At 56.5% G+C, this 14,638-nt stretch overlaps 5 protein-coding genes across 5 annotated transcripts; 3 read left to right on the forward strand and 2 right to left on the reverse strand.

Annotated features, from left to right (window-relative positions):
- Positions 1–842: 842 nt before the first annotated feature.
- MYCTH_2129775 (uncharacterized protein) lies at positions 843–1,796 on the reverse strand (the record flags this gene model as incomplete). The annotated part of the gene is made up of 2 exons (XM_003665845.1): positions 843–1,266; positions 1,591–1,796. 2 exons carry the CDS (start codon positions 1,794–1,796, stop codon positions 843–845), a joined length of 630 nt encoding a protein of 209 aa, XP_003665893.1.
- A 297-nt stretch (positions 1,797–2,093) lies between these two features.
- On the forward strand, positions 2,094–4,287 carry MYCTH_2096131 (uncharacterized protein). The gene is made up of 4 exons (XM_003665846.1): positions 2,094–2,329; positions 2,504–2,645; positions 2,701–3,575; positions 3,713–4,287. The coding sequence occupies exons 2-4, from the start codon at positions 2,509–2,511 to the stop codon at positions 4,024–4,026; spliced, it is 1,326 nt and encodes a 441-aa protein (XP_003665894.1). The 5' UTR covers positions 2,094–2,329; positions 2,504–2,508; the 3' UTR covers positions 4,027–4,287.
- A 14-nt stretch (positions 4,288–4,301) lies between these two features.
- On the reverse strand, positions 4,302–5,781 carry MYCTH_2310096 (uncharacterized protein). The gene is made up of 4 exons (XM_003665847.1): positions 5,221–5,781; positions 4,880–5,064; positions 4,761–4,815; positions 4,302–4,659 (listed from the first exon to the last, which is right to left on the reverse strand). Exons 1-4 carry the CDS (start codon positions 5,584–5,586, stop codon positions 4,465–4,467), a joined length of 801 nt encoding a protein of 266 aa, XP_003665895.1. The 5' UTR covers positions 5,587–5,781; the 3' UTR covers positions 4,302–4,464.
- A 153-nt stretch (positions 5,782–5,934) lies between these two features.
- MYCTH_2310099 (uncharacterized protein) lies at positions 5,935–8,090 on the forward strand. The gene is made up of 5 exons (XM_003665848.1): positions 5,935–6,167; positions 6,234–6,369; positions 6,437–6,620; positions 6,693–7,435; positions 7,580–8,090. The coding sequence occupies exons 1-5, from the start codon at positions 6,096–6,098 to the stop codon at positions 7,930–7,932; spliced, it is 1,488 nt and encodes a 495-aa protein (XP_003665896.1). The 5' UTR covers positions 5,935–6,095; the 3' UTR covers positions 7,933–8,090.
- A 4,098-nt stretch (positions 8,091–12,188) lies between these two features.
- On the forward strand, positions 12,189–13,002 carry MYCTH_109914 (uncharacterized protein). Its single transcript, XM_003665849.1, has one exon. It carries the CDS (start codon positions 12,449–12,451, stop codon positions 12,770–12,772), a length of 324 nt encoding a protein of 107 aa, XP_003665897.1. The 5' UTR covers positions 12,189–12,448; the 3' UTR covers positions 12,773–13,002.
- The last annotated feature ends 1,636 nt before the right edge of the window (positions 13,003–14,638 follow it).

The following is a 14,638-nucleotide window of genomic DNA, read 5'->3' on the forward strand; positions in this document are numbered from 1 at the left end:
TACCCTAAGGTAGCTCTAGTACCTGGGTCTCCTACGGAGTACTACGCAGTACACCTTACATACAGCTACACTACGCGATGCTACCTAGTAAGGGTAGGTAAGGTAGGATAGGTAAAGCTTTGTGTATATGGTAAAGCTACGGATTACCGTACCCTGTGTTGTTTGGGAGAGATCCCTTCCGCTCCTTCCCCACCCGGGGTCACCCCTCCTTCTCTTCCCCTGCCCGCTTCCTCGAGCCGCCATAGTAGTGTACTCTTGTCTGTCCAATGCTACCCTCGAACATCGCTGCAACCCTCGCGCCGCCTCTCGCCTGTCGAACGATTTACCCCCACTTGTGGCCGCAGACGTCGAATGATGAATCGGCCCATCTTTACCCTGGGGCTCAACAGAGGGTCGAACGGGTACAGGCGGCAGTCTCCAGCAATACCGCGGCCCGGTGGAGAGCTCTAGAGTATCCCCGGCGGGGAAAAAAGGGGAGAAAGTGTGTGTGAGTTTTTTTTTTTTTTTTTTTTTTTTTTTTTTTTTTTTTTTTTTTGGGGGGGGGGGGGGGGGAACGAGAATACCCCGCCGGGGCCTGCCCGGAGCTTTCCGCCTTCCGGGTCGGCTGCGGAGGCGTGCGGGTTGTGGGGTCAGGGGACAGGGCTGCTTCTTCTTTGTTCGCTCGACTTTCGTTTGCTTGTGTTCCATTCTGAATTGGCTTGCGTGGTGCACATTGCGGCCGTGGATGTGGTGTGATGTTGGCTGGTCGAGAGGGTTTTGTTACGTGCGTGATTTTGTATATACATACGGAGTACTTCGTACAAACAGATCAATTTCTCCTTCTTTAGGTAGGTTCCCTTCGCTCACGCCCCGACACCGGCCGCTGGTGACCTGATTTGAGCGGATCTGGTCTGGCCTGATGTCATGGAGCGATGGGGAATGGGAATCGGCCGGTTCCAGACACCTCGACTCAACATCATAGACGGGGCAGCGCTGACGATGGAACCCCCCGGGCCGCGGCCGATGGTATGTACGCGGTGCCACGGGATGATACGGTGCGGCATCTGAGAGTCCGGCCTGTTGACCGACGGCGCATTCATTTCCCTGCCTCGCCCTGGTCTGCCGCCGTAGTGAGGGTCGGTACTCGCCAGTGCTGATGCTCTGCTCGGCCGCTTCTCGGGGGCGGCCGGTTTGCAGATGCGCACAGGGGGATCCCCGCCCTTGTAGTACCACCGCCCTGCGTGCACCTTGATAGTGTTCACATGCAGGTACTGAGCTGGTGAGCATCTGGTTTTTCCGTGTTACGATAGTTGCCTTGCTCTAGCCATTGCAGGCTGGAAAGAAGAAGGGAAGGGTACTTGGATGTATTGCTGTGGTTCGAGTGTGATGTCGAACGTTGCCTTCTGTTGTCTGTACAATGCCGCCGCTGGTCTGTGTGCCGCGCGGCCTTACAGTGAACGTGCCATGATGAGGATGTCATCGGGAAGCCCCTTCCAGAGTAGTTCGATTACCTGACTTGAACCTAGGCCAGACTGGGGTGGTTTGAAGAGTCTGCACATATGTGATGTGTGCTTAGGGCGATTGGTTGATGGAGTTGAAGGATGTACGAACACTGGAGGGCGGAAGAAGCTCGATGACGAGACGCCCATTGCTGCAAGGGCGAGGAATTTCAGGGGACTCGGAACTGAGCCATTGTCTTCTTCGAGGAGAGCTGCAAGCAACATTCGACCTTCTTGCCTCGACTCGGCTTTCAGCCACCGACTCCTCTCCCCTCCATGCTTCAGGTAGCCGTCGCTGCCTTGCAATCTCTTGTCCATGTGTCTCACGGTTTCCAATGCCTTTACCCATCCCCATCTTGATTTGACGCGTAGATGCGTTGCGCCGTGCTTTCGCGATCTGAGAGCAGCTAGGAGCATGAAACCTTGGGAAGGTGATGAAGACAGCACGCACTGTGCTATGGTCGAGCACTAGCAGCAAACTCTGAGTGCCACTGCCTCTCACGCACTGTGAGTGCGGTGGGGCCACCTCTGAACCACTCAACATCTGTTCTCCCATTCGCCAATTTCAGACGACATTCAGGAATCTCACATCTCTCACTCCCGCGCTCACAAGACGCCGTGAGTCGGTTGGTCTATTTCCAATTGCTTCATCGTCGGTCTTTTCTCAAACTTCTGAGCTTGCACTCCTCACACTCAAGGGCATTTAGTGCCGCATTTTCCCCTAATTTCTCTTTCAGTGAACACAGCCCTGGACAAGTCTGGTACTTGAATTGAGCTGGGCTCGACGAGACACGGTCATCTGAGACGAATCATCACCTTGGTGCCATCAAATTCATCCATCTGCCCATCTTGTATGTCTTCCGTATTGTGTTTGGTCCTATTTCATTCGAATACCACAATTCGATGGGCTTGTTGATGAAGACAAAAAAAATGATGCACCGAGTCCTCTCTGTCAACCGCCTGGCGATCTGCCGACCATCAAGCCAACACAACTTTCCGGTCTTCTAGAGCTGACGCGTTCATAGTCAACATGCCCGACGATCAAGTATCCCAGCAAAATGGCGCAACCGATACCGACAATGCCGTAGGCAAGTCTCCCGCAGAAGAGACTAAAGCCCCTGCGGAGGAGACTGTTGCTCCAGTGGAGCCTCAACCCTTCTCATGGCTGTGAGTGAGATGGCAAACATCCAGCTATCGGCATGGTATGCTCACCACAGCTCAGCCAACCCCATCCGCTGTTCGTTATCGCACTAGTCGGCCCCGAAGAGACGCCTTTCGGCATTCAAAAGGACTTTTTGTGCTTCAAGTCGGCCTACTACAGGAAATATTTCGCCGAGACTCCCAACGAGGGCCTCGAGAACCTCGTGAGACTGCCCGACACGCCCGTCGAGGTCTTTGCCTATGCCCAGAACTTCATGTACACGGGGCAGGTCTTCCCAAGTCTCGACAATCTTCCGAGTTACGAGGTTCTCATCGGCGTCTGGAAGCTGGGCCACGAACTGGGCATCGAAGGGCTCTGCGACGCCACGCTCGAGGCCATGGCCGAGTGCCGACGCGTCACTCAGCACATCCCCGCCACTCCGCTCCTTGTCCAGGTCTGGAAGGACACTCCCGAGGGATCCTCCATCCGCAAGCTGCTCCTCTCATGGGCGGCCGAGTACATGAGATCGAGCGAGTCCCGAGCCGAGTTTGCCCGGTCGCTCCCCCAGGAGGTGCTGAGCGAGCTGGTGGTGACCATGAGCTCCTTGGACGAATCGCCGCCCCAGGTTGATGCTGCCGGTTCGGCATCCGCGCCCGGCGCGCAGCGTCGCTCGGCGCCACATGAAGCAGACGAGGCCGAAGGGCGGCCGTCCAAAAAGCGGTGCGCGTCGGATGCCGAGGCCAACGGTACTTCTTCGGTTACCCCTTCTTCCGGTGCTCAGGCCCCCGGCCGGAAACAAGGAGGCCCGAGGGCGTCACTCCCGGGAGCCAAGCCGGGTCCCAAACCCGGCTCCAAGCGCCGCTCGAGCGCAGCCGTTAACGGAGGCCAGCAATTCTCCTCCAACCAGAAGCTCAACTTTTGCGCCGACCTCCTCTCGAGGATGCTTTCCGGGCCAGGTAAGCCTCCAGTAATAGCCTTTCGTCGCAGCCTCCCTTCCCCTTTTCCCTTTTCTTCCGTCACGCCTCACCTCTACGATCACCACATCGCACCCAAAAACCCGAGAGGATGAGATATATGCTAACGCGCAAACCAGGCTTCTGGACGCGAGTCGTGGGGCCGTTCAAAGACCCCGTCGACCCAGAACGCGACGGCGTGCCCGACTACTTCGACGTGATCAAGAAGCCGATGGACCTGACGACGATGAAGGGCAAGATGGACCGGCACGAGTACAAGGACGAGAACGAGTTCCTGGCCGACATGAACCAGATCTTCACCAACTGCTACACGTACTGGCGCGAGCAGGACCCCATGTGGGCGGCCTGTGAGAAGCTGCAGAAGTCGTTTGAGGACAAATATGCGCAGATGAATAAGTGGATCGCCAAGATGGAGGGGGAAGAGGGACACTAGTCGAGATCGTTGATTGGGGAGGTGGACGACGTTGATGGCAGGGGAAATCTCCTGTTGGGATAGGTTTGTTTTTATCCTCGTGCTCCTTGAGCTGGAAGGAATTATCTTCCATGTCTGAAAAGGGGGACTTGAGCTCTCGATGTTGGTGTGATTAAGGACGGGGGAAAAGCAACGGCAAGACAGATTGTAGTATCACCAGTTGTATAATTAGCTTAGTCGTCCTGATAATAATACCCTCCAGCTTTTTTATTCATGCACTTGACACAACCCCGATCGGCTGGAACCCAATTCGAGCTCGTAGGGTACACTTAATTCTATAAGCCCCTATGAGGTTCCCATGAATCCCACACACAAAGGTCCTCACTCGAAGAACCCTGAACCAATCCTGCGGGTATTGGATTGACGATAAAACAAGGACACTCGGTTGGTGGTGTCAGCTCAACTCCACTTGACACCGAACAGCCTGAACCCCTTGCTCTCTCCGCTCTTCGCCCGCAAAGCGTCGGCATTCTCGAGGTAGATCCTCTGGTGGCCCCGGACGTCCAGGAAGAAGTACTTGTACTCATACTCGCTCTGGCCGGCACGCTTGACGAGGTGAATGCTGACGCGTCCTGCCCCCTTGGGCCCTTGCACCTGATCTAGTCGTCAGTTGTCTGTTGCAACGACCCTTCAGGAAAAAAAAAGGAGGAAAAAGAAAGGAAAAAAAAAGAGAAAAAGACACGAGGAACACTCACGTTGAACTGAATCATCATATGCTCGTTCCCCTGCGCATCCTTGGTCACCGTTGAGCTGGCCGAGCGCCTGTCAGCCTCCCACAACGTTCACGGGGCAAGGGAAGGGGGAAAAGACTCACGCGATCGGCCGCGCCCGCCGCCACTTGTTATACGTCTCCTCGCCAAAGGCCATGATCTTCTTGCCGTCGCCCAGCAGCTCCAGACACCGCGGGTCTGTGCGGATGCGGTCGACGGCCCGGTTGAAGTAGGTGGTCTTGCTGTCGGGCGAGAAGACTTCCGAGTAGAGCACGTAGCCGACGCCGCCCTGTGTTGTCCCCGACAATGTCAATACGTTTCCTTTTTTTTTCTTTTCTTATTCTCTCTTTTTTTCCCCCTTCCTTTCTGCTCTCCTGTTTCTTGTCTTGTTTTGGGTGACGGCATTGTTGTCTGGAACTGGACTCCTCAAAGGGGGCCTACGCACCGTCAAGACCAGCCCCACGACCACCATGCCAAAGTTGAAGGTCTGCTGCGCGGCGCGCGCAGTCTTCTCGCCGGCCGATAGCTCGGTCCAGGGGACGCGGCCGTCATCGTTGAAGGGGGTCACGGCCCGGCGACGTGACTCGGTCTGGGGTTGTTGATAGTGCTGCGTAGCATAGCCGCGGCGGCTCTGGTAGGAGAATGAGGCCAAGGGAGAAGAGGAAGAGGACGAGGAGGAGGGGGAAAGCGATTCCGGAAGGGAGCGACAGCGGACGACGAGCTGCCGTAGCAGCGACGGGGGTACTGCTGCCAAGGCAGCATTGGTGCTCGAGGGACGGAGCCGCAGCCCCGAGACCGTGAGTCGATTCATCGTGGCGGCTTTGCGGAGCCCATCGCTGGCGGCTTATGAAAAGCCGGCGTTTGTCGGTGTTAGCGAGGGCTGTGGTTTGGTTCTGCTGTTGATTTGTTCGCTTTGGCACGAACCGAACTAAAACTCGAGCGGAGCTTGTTCGCGCTCGAGGTTCGATCAAATTGATCCGATCATTCAATCGCCAATTGTGAGCGGTGCCAGCCGGCAGTTTCTCTGGTGGGGAACCGGTTCGAGGTTTGGCGGGCCAAATGCGTGGGGCAAATGTTGCTAGGCTAAGTCGGGATTAGCGGCCGATGTTGATGCCACATGGGCGGGCTCTGGGCTACCAAAATGTGGCACCTTTCTCCTGAAACGGCCGATTTCACGATCGCAACTTCACCTCGCGAACCTCTTGCTCGCGCGCCACTCCCCGCCTCCCTGTGATACCGAACAGCACGGCGGATTTTACTCCCTTTGGTCCCCCCCCCCTCCCCCCTTTAGTGAGAAGGACTGGATAAAGCGCCGCCAAGATGAGCGGTCTCGCGTCCAAGCAGCAGTCGCTCAAGATCTTTGAGAAGCTGAAGACGAAGCCGGCCAACAAGGTAAGCGCTCACCGTCTTGTTCTTGTTGGTCTCACCCAGCACACTGACTGAACCGGCGCCGCTTAGGTCTGCTTCGACTGCGGCCAGAAGAACCCGACTTGGACCTCGGTCCCCTTTGGAATCTACCTATGCCTCGACTGCTCCGCCAATCACCGCAACCTCGGCGTCCACATCTCCTTTGTTCGGTCTACCAACCTCGACCGTACGCAACACTCTCTCCCTGCAGATTACGCCGACGCGCACCGGAGGCGCCGCTAACCCGTCGGCAGAATGGCAATGGGACCAGTTGCGCATCATGAAAGTTGGCGGCAATGAGTCGGCCACCAAGTTCTTCCAGTCCAACGGCGGCTCGGCCGCGCTGAACAGCAAGGACCCCAAGACCAAGTACACGTCGGCCGTGGCGACAAAGTACAAGGAAGAGCTCAAGAAGAGGGCGGCGAGGGATGCCAAGGAGTATGGGCACAACCCGCACGAATCGCCGCTACGCTCGCGCTAACAAGATACTTTTTTCTTCTTCTTTGCCAGGTACCCCGAGGAGGTGGTCATCACCGACGGCGTCGAGGGCGGCGAGAGCGGCAGCACTCCCGCGGAAGAGGAGGATGATTTCTTCTCCTCGTGGAGCCGGCCCGCCGTTAAGAAGCTGAGCCCGCCCATCTCCCGAACGGCCACGCCCCCGGTTGTCGGGCGCACCCCGTCCCCCCTGGCGGGCGGACAGAACGGCAAGGACGCCGGCGCGCCCGCTCCTTCACCGCTCGGCAAGGACGACGAGGGCGAGGCGAAGCCGGCGGCCGCCCCCGCCACCCGCATCACCACCTCGGCCGCGCTCAAGTCCAAGACGACGGGCCCGCGCAAGACCAACATTCTCGGGGCCAAGAAGGCGACGTCGAAGCTGGGCGCCAAGAAGCTCGGGAGCGACGTGGCGATCGACTTTGACGAGGCTGAGAAGAAGGCGAAGGAGGAGGCGGAGCGGATCGAGAAGCTCGGGTACGATCCCAACGCCGAGGAGGAGGAGGTGGCGCCGGCACCCAAGGCGGCCGCGGGCGGCGGCGGCAGCAAGACCGAGTCGGCCGTCGTGTCCCCCTCGCCCGCCAGCCCCGCGCGGACCGGCTACGGGTCCTCGCGGGTGCGCGAGAAGTCGGCGGCCGAGGTCGAGCGCCTCGGCATGGGCATCGGCCGGCTGGGCTTCGGGCAGGTTGGCAGGCCCGCGGTCGCGAAGAAGGGCGCCGGCGGGTTCGGCTCGGTTGGGCCCATCAAGGCGTCTGCTCAAGGTAAGGAAAAGAGGGCAATTTTTTTCCTTTTCTTTTTTTTTCCCTTTTTTTTTCTTTTTTTAGACCATTTCTTTTTCGCTGTCTCTTCCGACCAGACGAGATCACACGAGTGCTAACTCTTGTCTCCTTTCTTCGATGTCCCAGACGACGATGGCGAGAACTACGCGCAAAGGAAGTTTGGCAACCAAAAGGCCATCTCGTCGGACGAGTTCTTCGGCAAGGGCATGTTCGACTCGGCGGCCCAGGCCGAGGCCAAGTCGCGGCTGCAGGGGTTCGAGGGCGCCCAGGCCATCTCGAGCAACGCCTACTTCGGCCGCCCCGAGTCGGACGAGGGCGTCGGCGCCGGCGACGACTACGGCGATCTCGAGAGCGCCGCCAAGGACTTTGTCCGGCGGTTCGGCATCACCGCCGCCGACGACCTCGAGAACCTGACGCACCTGCTCGGCGAGGGCGCCGGGCGGCTGCAGGGTGCTGTTCGGGCTTATCTGGGGAACTGAAACCGAGAGCAAAGCAAGCAAGCAAACAAGCAAGCAAACAAGCAAGCAATGGGAGAACGAGGCGATCAGATGGAGAGCTGGATTGGCGAGTGGGGAGACATAACAATGGGGGTGCTGGGTGCCCAGGGTCGGTCGGTAAACCAAGTGAGTGGACGAGTGTTTTACGGACACTCGAGCTAAAGCAGGCGTGTGCATGTTTAGGTTAATGGGAGTGTGTTTTGGAGGCTGGAGGCGAGGTTGGCGGCGGCAGCTTTCGAGATCGTTCTAGCAAGAGACCGTTTTCTTCTGGCCGGTTGCTCGTGCTTCTCCGCTCAGCATGCATGGGCTTGTCTACTACTTCTTGCCTGTCAGAACCCTCGGGTTCTTCTTGACTTGCTTAATGAATCTCCTTACAGTCGGGTGGTTACGACTTGCTTTTACCGGAATAGACTGGATTGGGAACACAAAAGGGAAAAAATATGACAGCGAAGCGCAGGATATCCAGTGACTTAACAAACCATCCCCGGCGTCTCTCGTTCAAGAAACGTAGCTAATACATACATCTTGGCTACCTACCGGCCATGACGGCCATGACTGGGGGGCCGAAAAGCGCTATCACCACTCAGATGATGAGAGCTTGCCTATACCGTAGTGGATGAGGTGCGCCAGTTGCTACTTCATCTCGGCGTCGTTTGACGAGGGCCTTGCTAGCACAAAGTCGACGTCGAGATTTGATTCGCATCGGCCGTTAGTTTTCCCTCTTTCTGGATCTGAAACAAGCTTGACTTTAAAACTAGAGTCTGGCAGCAGTTGTCTAGATGTATGTACATTCAAGCTGACCCCTGAACGCTCCCGGGCAGACTCGAGCCACGTCATGCCCGCTTCTCGACTCAGACACGCGTGCGCTCCCTTCGATAATCATGCCACGGACAGAAAAGGGGGTTACCTTCTGAATGCAAAAGGTACCACGTCTTCAGCGTCGGCCGATCACATTCCCCACCAGTTCCTCGGGGTGCAAGTCGCCTGCTCCGTGGCCGATTCTCACCGGAAGAAGACAACAACAACACCCTTGGTTCTAGTAGTGTTCTACACGGCGCGAGGCGTGCATGCAGTCACGAGAGTGGGAAAAAAAAAGCATCGAGGATCGCAACAGCCGGACGTTGTGGAATGCGTTGGGCTGCCTTCTCTCCTTCCCTTCTTCCCTTTCTTCTTCTTCCCCTCTTTATCCCTCGGGTATCACAAGACCGGCAAGGCCGAAACACAGCAGAGGGCTTCTGGAAGCCTACCCTGTATGGTCAGCGGCTGAGAGCATGACTTTGAAACCGAAGTCCACTTTTGCTACCCAACGGACCCAGATCACTCTGACTCGGATGGGCCCAACGGACCCGTCGACGCTGCTGATCCCGGGGGAGGTACGATGCTGTGTGCGACGCTCATGAGAGAGAGAGACCATTACCATCCGTTTGCCTTGTGGCGCCTCTCAAGAAGATGTTACGAGATGTTACCCCTGAGCATGGTTAGTCCGCCGCCGACACAAGCTATGCTTTACCTTCTTCTTCCGCTGACTACCAGCACGAGGTATACTTGACTGGCTGGCCTAGGGAGAATAAAGAGGAGAGAAAAAAAAAACCAGATAACCGATAACCCTAGCCTCCCCCGTGAGGCACGATAGACCTGAGATACATGCAAATACACAGACTACATACGACTAAAGTTGGACACGTAGTAAAGTGCCGAGTCTTCAAACGAAAGGGGTACGTCCAAGAAGGGGCGTGCACGCGGCGGGGTAGACGCAGCAGGCCGCTGAGCGGGTCGGGGCAGAGCAGCCCCTTTTTGGTTGTTGTTGTCTTATATTCACTTGGCGCGGCCGCGGACCGGGCGGCTGAGCGGGCAGCCCGCCACAACGCGTTGCTCCCTACCGTCAGGATGTTGATCCGTACTAGTAGTTTGATGTACTTTCTCGGGTAGTTTGAGTTAGTTTGGGTCATTGCTGGACATGTATAAATGTATAAATGTATGTGTGTATGTATGTATGTATGTACATGATACATGCACATAACCCAACTGCTTTGACCGACCTACCTAACCTTACCTACTTGCACATGTACTACATGTACTTCAGACGGACCACGGCATGAGGCACGAGGACGGATATACGACACTCCCTCAACCAGAACCAGGCCTTTCCCCGGAAATAAGCGGGTTTGCGCGGATCCTGTGTGCGCCTTGCCTCATTAACCTGTTCCATAGATAGTCCATAGATAGTCCATAGATAGATCGATAGATAGACTTATGTAGTGCAGCGTTCAGCACGTGGCGTAGGCTCTCGCTCACACCATTGAGTGTATCATCTTGACTTGTCTCTGGAAGAGTGCTGAGAAGGGACTGACGAGCAGAGAGGCATCCGTGCGACAGGAGCTCGAGTTGAACTTGTCAAACAAACCGCAAAATGCGCCTCGCGAGCCGGAGTGGGCTAGTTCAAAGGGGGTGTGGGGGCGGGCGTAACTGGCCTGTTGGCCTCATCAGCTGATAATATCCAACGCCTCCCTCATGACGCCGCAGACCTGAAGGAGCTTTATCGAGCCGTCTCGTCCGCGGTAGGTAGGTAACAAGAAAGAGAACGCAAGAGACCGACCCGTTTCCGGACTCGATGGACCACCGCGACCACAACCTTGTCCTCCTGTTGCTGCAAAACCTCGCTGCATCCCTTTTTTTTTTTTTTTTTTTTGGGGGGGGGGGGGGGGGCCGCCGGTTGAACAACGAACCAGTCTAGCCGGTAACCAGCCATTTGTAGGTGGGTATGTAGGCATGTACGGATATGTACTGTATGTACATACATACATGACGGAGGACATACACACATACACACATAGTCGTATCCAACGAACCCCACCGTCCCCAACTGACCAGTCAGGGTCGACACACCCGTGACCGAAACGCGGCCCCGACCCGGAGTCGACGCCGCTCTCAGGTTGATGACCAACAATAAAGAACAGTAGTAGCGTAAAAGATCACACATCACGGAACATACAATAAATTTTTTTTCTTCTCTGCCCCATTCCTCTCAGCCGCAGAGGCGCGATCGGCCAATCAGCCTCGTCTCCCGGACCGACCACGGGGTCGTTGGCGTGCGGCCCGAACGGTAGGGCTGAGGAGAAGGAGAATCAGAAGGCCGTTCCGTCTCGTCCGTTTGGCCAATCCGGTGCCTTCGATCCGTCGTGTGACGACCCTGTCAGAGAAAGCAAGAGCAGGCAGAACAGGCAGGCAACTAGGGAAGGGGGGCGGAAAAAGGGGGGGGGGGGGGGGGGAGGAAAAAGGGGGGAGAGGAAAGATGTTCCGTCCGTAGTGTAGGATGCAAACCGATGAGCGGCCAGTTTACTTGGCAATTCGTGAGCTGGCCAACGCCACGGACGCCAGCTCTCCCCCCCTTCCCCCCTCTGACCTCCCCCGCCGCGTGCGCCTTCAATCCATTCGAACCTTTGCCCGACCACAGCAGACGGGAGGCGTCGGGGGTTCGGACTTGGCCCTGCTTCCCAAGATCGACGTTTCTTCTCTCTGCTACTCTCGTATGTAACTTTTGACGCGGGCGCTTCCTGGTCGGGGCATTGTGTATGCGTTTTGCACGTACTGTACCCACCCACACCTCCGAGTCCCTCACACAACCACGGCAAACCGGTGTGAAATTGGGGGAGGAGAAATAGCGGATACAGGAGGAAACAGGTGCGGCAACCCCCCCTTACCCCCTCCTCCCAAAGGGAGGCGGTTCTGGAGGCGGTTCTTGGTTGCGAAGCGAACCCCCGAGTTCTTTCTCGGTCGCAGCTCGGTAGTAGCCATGTGGCCTCGATGACAATTAGTACAATGCTTTTTCTTTTGTTTCGTTTCCCGGATGCTAGGCACCTCTTCCGTAGTACTCCCTTGTGCAACGAAACCACGCGCAAGATCGAGAAGCACGGGCAGGGGTCGAGCCGATGGTGGGGTCCGGGAGCGGGTGTGCGACGGAACCCAAAAACGGTCGGCTGCTGGGTGAGAGCAATCTGAGCAATAAGAATGCCGGGTGGCTTGCGATGGTGCGGCAGAAGAATATCCATCACCTACCACTAAATACCGCATGTAGTTAATGTATGTTGGACTGGGGTAGGAAGCTCTCGTATGACCAGAGGGGCTACGGAATACAGTTTCACTTTCCCGGCTCCGAGGAGCTAAATTATATATAGTAGGTATATATATAGGGGGCGCCTACCCAGGGGCACCATAACAACAGCAAGGACAACACATCACTCTTTTGCTTTAGACATATATGACCAAGATATAGTTCTTCCTTCGTTTGTAAGTTTGGCTACCAGTGTGAATCAACGGACACTGGCCCATTGGCGCGCCACCTCCTTACCACCAACAGCCACATAAATTGTGCGCTCGAAGCATCCGGCAACATCGGCCGTCGCTGCTGGAGGACGCATGGGCACCGACAAAAAAAGACACCCTTTGCAATTGCCTTTTTTTGGGCGGCTGAGCGAGTCGGGTCAGCCATACGAAGTATATGCGACTTGGGTTGTTGTCCGCGTCAGATCAGAGCGGGGGAAACAAGCCAGTCGCGAAAGAACACCCATGCCCAGGTAGCGCCCCTGCTGACCGATGTAGTCAAACCGAGCGCACGTTGGCGGCAAGGCCTTCCCCTCTGCTGCCGTCGAGAAGCCGTCATGGTCGTATTCTCTCCCCTTGGACACTTGCAGCGCTTTGGCGGCCTCCGGCTCCGTCTGACACAGCCCGCCCCCTCTGCGCCAAACACTCGCGGGTTCCCACCGCCTCTACTTTGCGACATCAAAGAAGAAGAAGAAAAAAAAGGAAACGCGCCAACATCTGAGGAGAAAGCGGATCCGGGAAAAGCAAGCTAACGTTGTGCAACAGCGGGACAAGAAGGACCGGCGTGTCTTGGCGGTTGTGAGTGAAGACGAGTGGGTCGATCGGGAGTTGTGCTGTGGGGGGGGGGGGGTACACTAGAGCGGAGGGCAAGGATGGTGTTGATCATTGTGTCGTTAGTGTTGACGGTTTTAGTCCCCGAAACCTTATTTAGACAACAACCAAACACCATCCGAACATGTCCCTGTCCGACAATTGCTAGTCGAAATGGGCATATCCACCGGGGTGCGGGCGAGGATGTTTCCGCCCATCCCCCTGTTGTTTTAGGCCCCCAACACTCTTGTCCCTCTGTTGCCTGGTATGCATGTAATCCGTCCTTTTTGGGCTGGTCATCCGTGCTTAGTGTAAACCAGATCAGGATGAAGTAAGAAAAGGGCCCCCATGTTCCCACAGACGGAAGCCGCCCGGCAGATCACTGTTGTGCCTCCCAACGAGGAGTTGAGCCGGGGTAACCTGGGCCTTTTTAGTCTACCGGCCTCTCGGGTCCGCCTGGCCTTCCTCCCCCGGTGTCTAGCATTGGTGGTGTCGCGCCTCTGTGGTCCTGATGGATGCAATTGGTGAAAAGCACAGTAAGCCGTACACTAGTGTGAGTGGTGCGTTTCGGCACCGATCCGTGTGGCAATAGCCGACCACAATGAGAGATCGTCGCTCGTACCGTCAACCAAGGACGGCGCCTAGCGCTAGCGTGATCCCACCGTCACGTCTCGAGTACTTGTGTTATCCGTATCTCTGTACATACGTCTGTACTGTACTGTATGTATATGTGCGGAGCAGTTCCAAGAACCACGGAATTTGGCGATTGTGCCGCTGACCCGCATCTGGCGAATCTGCACGGTTCTTGTCCGGGCCGCACTGTTTTTAGCTACCTGGGGCGCTGTCGGCTTACGGTTCGCGTGCTAAACCCCTCGCTAACAGGGTACTGCGTGAGCTAAGTCAGGGTGAGGCAAGCCAGCACGTCGACAGGAGAAACTGTTCCGGGCCCCAAGGAATGATTGTAGTGTACGGAATACCGAGGAAAGTGGCGACCTAGCCTGCGAGCTTGGCTGGTGCATGCAAGCCATACTGCCCCCCTTCGGAGAGAGGGGCTGGAAGTTGGCTTCGGCAGATCAGCAGATGGGCGGATAAGCGGTACGACGCCGCGTGGGCGCTCTGCAATCGGCGCTGGTTTTGGCCAGCGCGAATTTCGAAGCGTTAAAGATCAGAGAAGTGGCCCAGAAAACAAATCGAGGGGTTGCAATTCCCAATGGTGTGGGAAAGCTGCTGACTTGTGTCCAGGGTCTTGGGCACGGGCATCTCCGGTTAGCTGTCCTCTCCGGGAAGGGCGCTGTTGGATCCTCTTTGAGTTGGTTGGTCTGCAGATGGTGGGCGCATACATAGTAGATTGATTGCCCGCTGCAGCTTACCACCCTTTCCGGGCTTCTTATCGTGGCCTAAGCCTTCGAGACAAGCAGGGCAGGAAGGAGAGCATTGGATGCGCTTGATTGGCGCGCCCGTGCCTGCCTGACAGCCTCCGCGTCCCACCAATCCTCATTCGGCGCGGTGCCTGCCTTTGAAGCCGCACTGGCGTACGAAGTACGACGTAATTAGCGAAGACCGCTGTGCAAGAAGCGCCCGTGTCTTTCAAATGATGCTAATCGAACTCTAACATTAAACAACACCAACCCCCCATTCCATCAGACCTCAACTTGGTGCCTCAGTAGGTAGAACAGTGCTATTAGATATCGCAATACATCTTATAGTGTGAGGTAGGTAGCTACAATAGTGTGCACGCCTCGCCTTCCGTTCCTACATACCTCGGTTCTAAGTCCGA

Source organism: Thermothelomyces thermophilus, chromosome 6, assembly GCF_000226095.1.
Source record: "Thermothelomyces thermophilus ATCC 42464 chromosome 6, complete sequence".
In the NCBI taxonomy this organism is placed as follows: Eukaryota; Fungi; Ascomycota; class Sordariomycetes; order Sordariales; family Chaetomiaceae; genus Thermothelomyces; species Thermothelomyces thermophilus.

Coding starts and splice junctions, on each gene's coding strand:
- MYCTH_2310096 (XM_003665847.1), bottom strand. CDS start 5,586: ATGAATCGACTCACGGTCTCGGGGCTGCGGCTCCGTCCCTCGAGCACC. Junction 5,065..5,220: donor TCGTGGGGCTGGTCTTGACG/GTGCGTAGGCCC, acceptor GGGACAACACAG/GGCGGCGTCGGCTACGTGCT. Junction 4,660..4,760: donor ATATGATGATTCAGTTCAAC/GTGAGTGTTCCT, acceptor CGACTAGATCAG/GTGCAAGGGCCCAAGGGGGC.
- MYCTH_109914 (XM_003665849.1), top strand. CDS start 12,449: ATGCGACTTGGGTTGTTGTCCGCGTCAGATCAGAGCGGGGGAAACAAG.
- MYCTH_2096131 (XM_003665846.1), top strand. CDS start 2,509: ATGCCCGACGATCAAGTATCCCAGCAAAATGGCGCAACCGATACCGAC. Junction 2,646..2,700: donor CCTCAACCCTTCTCATGGCT/GTGAGTGAGATG, acceptor ACCACAGCTCAG/CCAACCCCATCCGCTGTTCG. Junction 3,576..3,712: donor GAGGATGCTTTCCGGGCCAG/GTAAGCCTCCAG, acceptor CGCGCAAACCAG/GCTTCTGGACGCGAGTCGTG.
- MYCTH_2310099 (XM_003665848.1), top strand. CDS start 6,096: ATGAGCGGTCTCGCGTCCAAGCAGCAGTCGCTCAAGATCTTTGAGAAG. Junction 6,168..6,233: donor AGACGAAGCCGGCCAACAAG/GTAAGCGCTCAC, acceptor GGCGCCGCTTAG/GTCTGCTTCGACTGCGGCCA. Junction 6,621..6,692: donor GCGGCGAGGGATGCCAAGGA/GTATGGGCACAA, acceptor CTTCTTTGCCAG/GTACCCCGAGGAGGTGGTCA.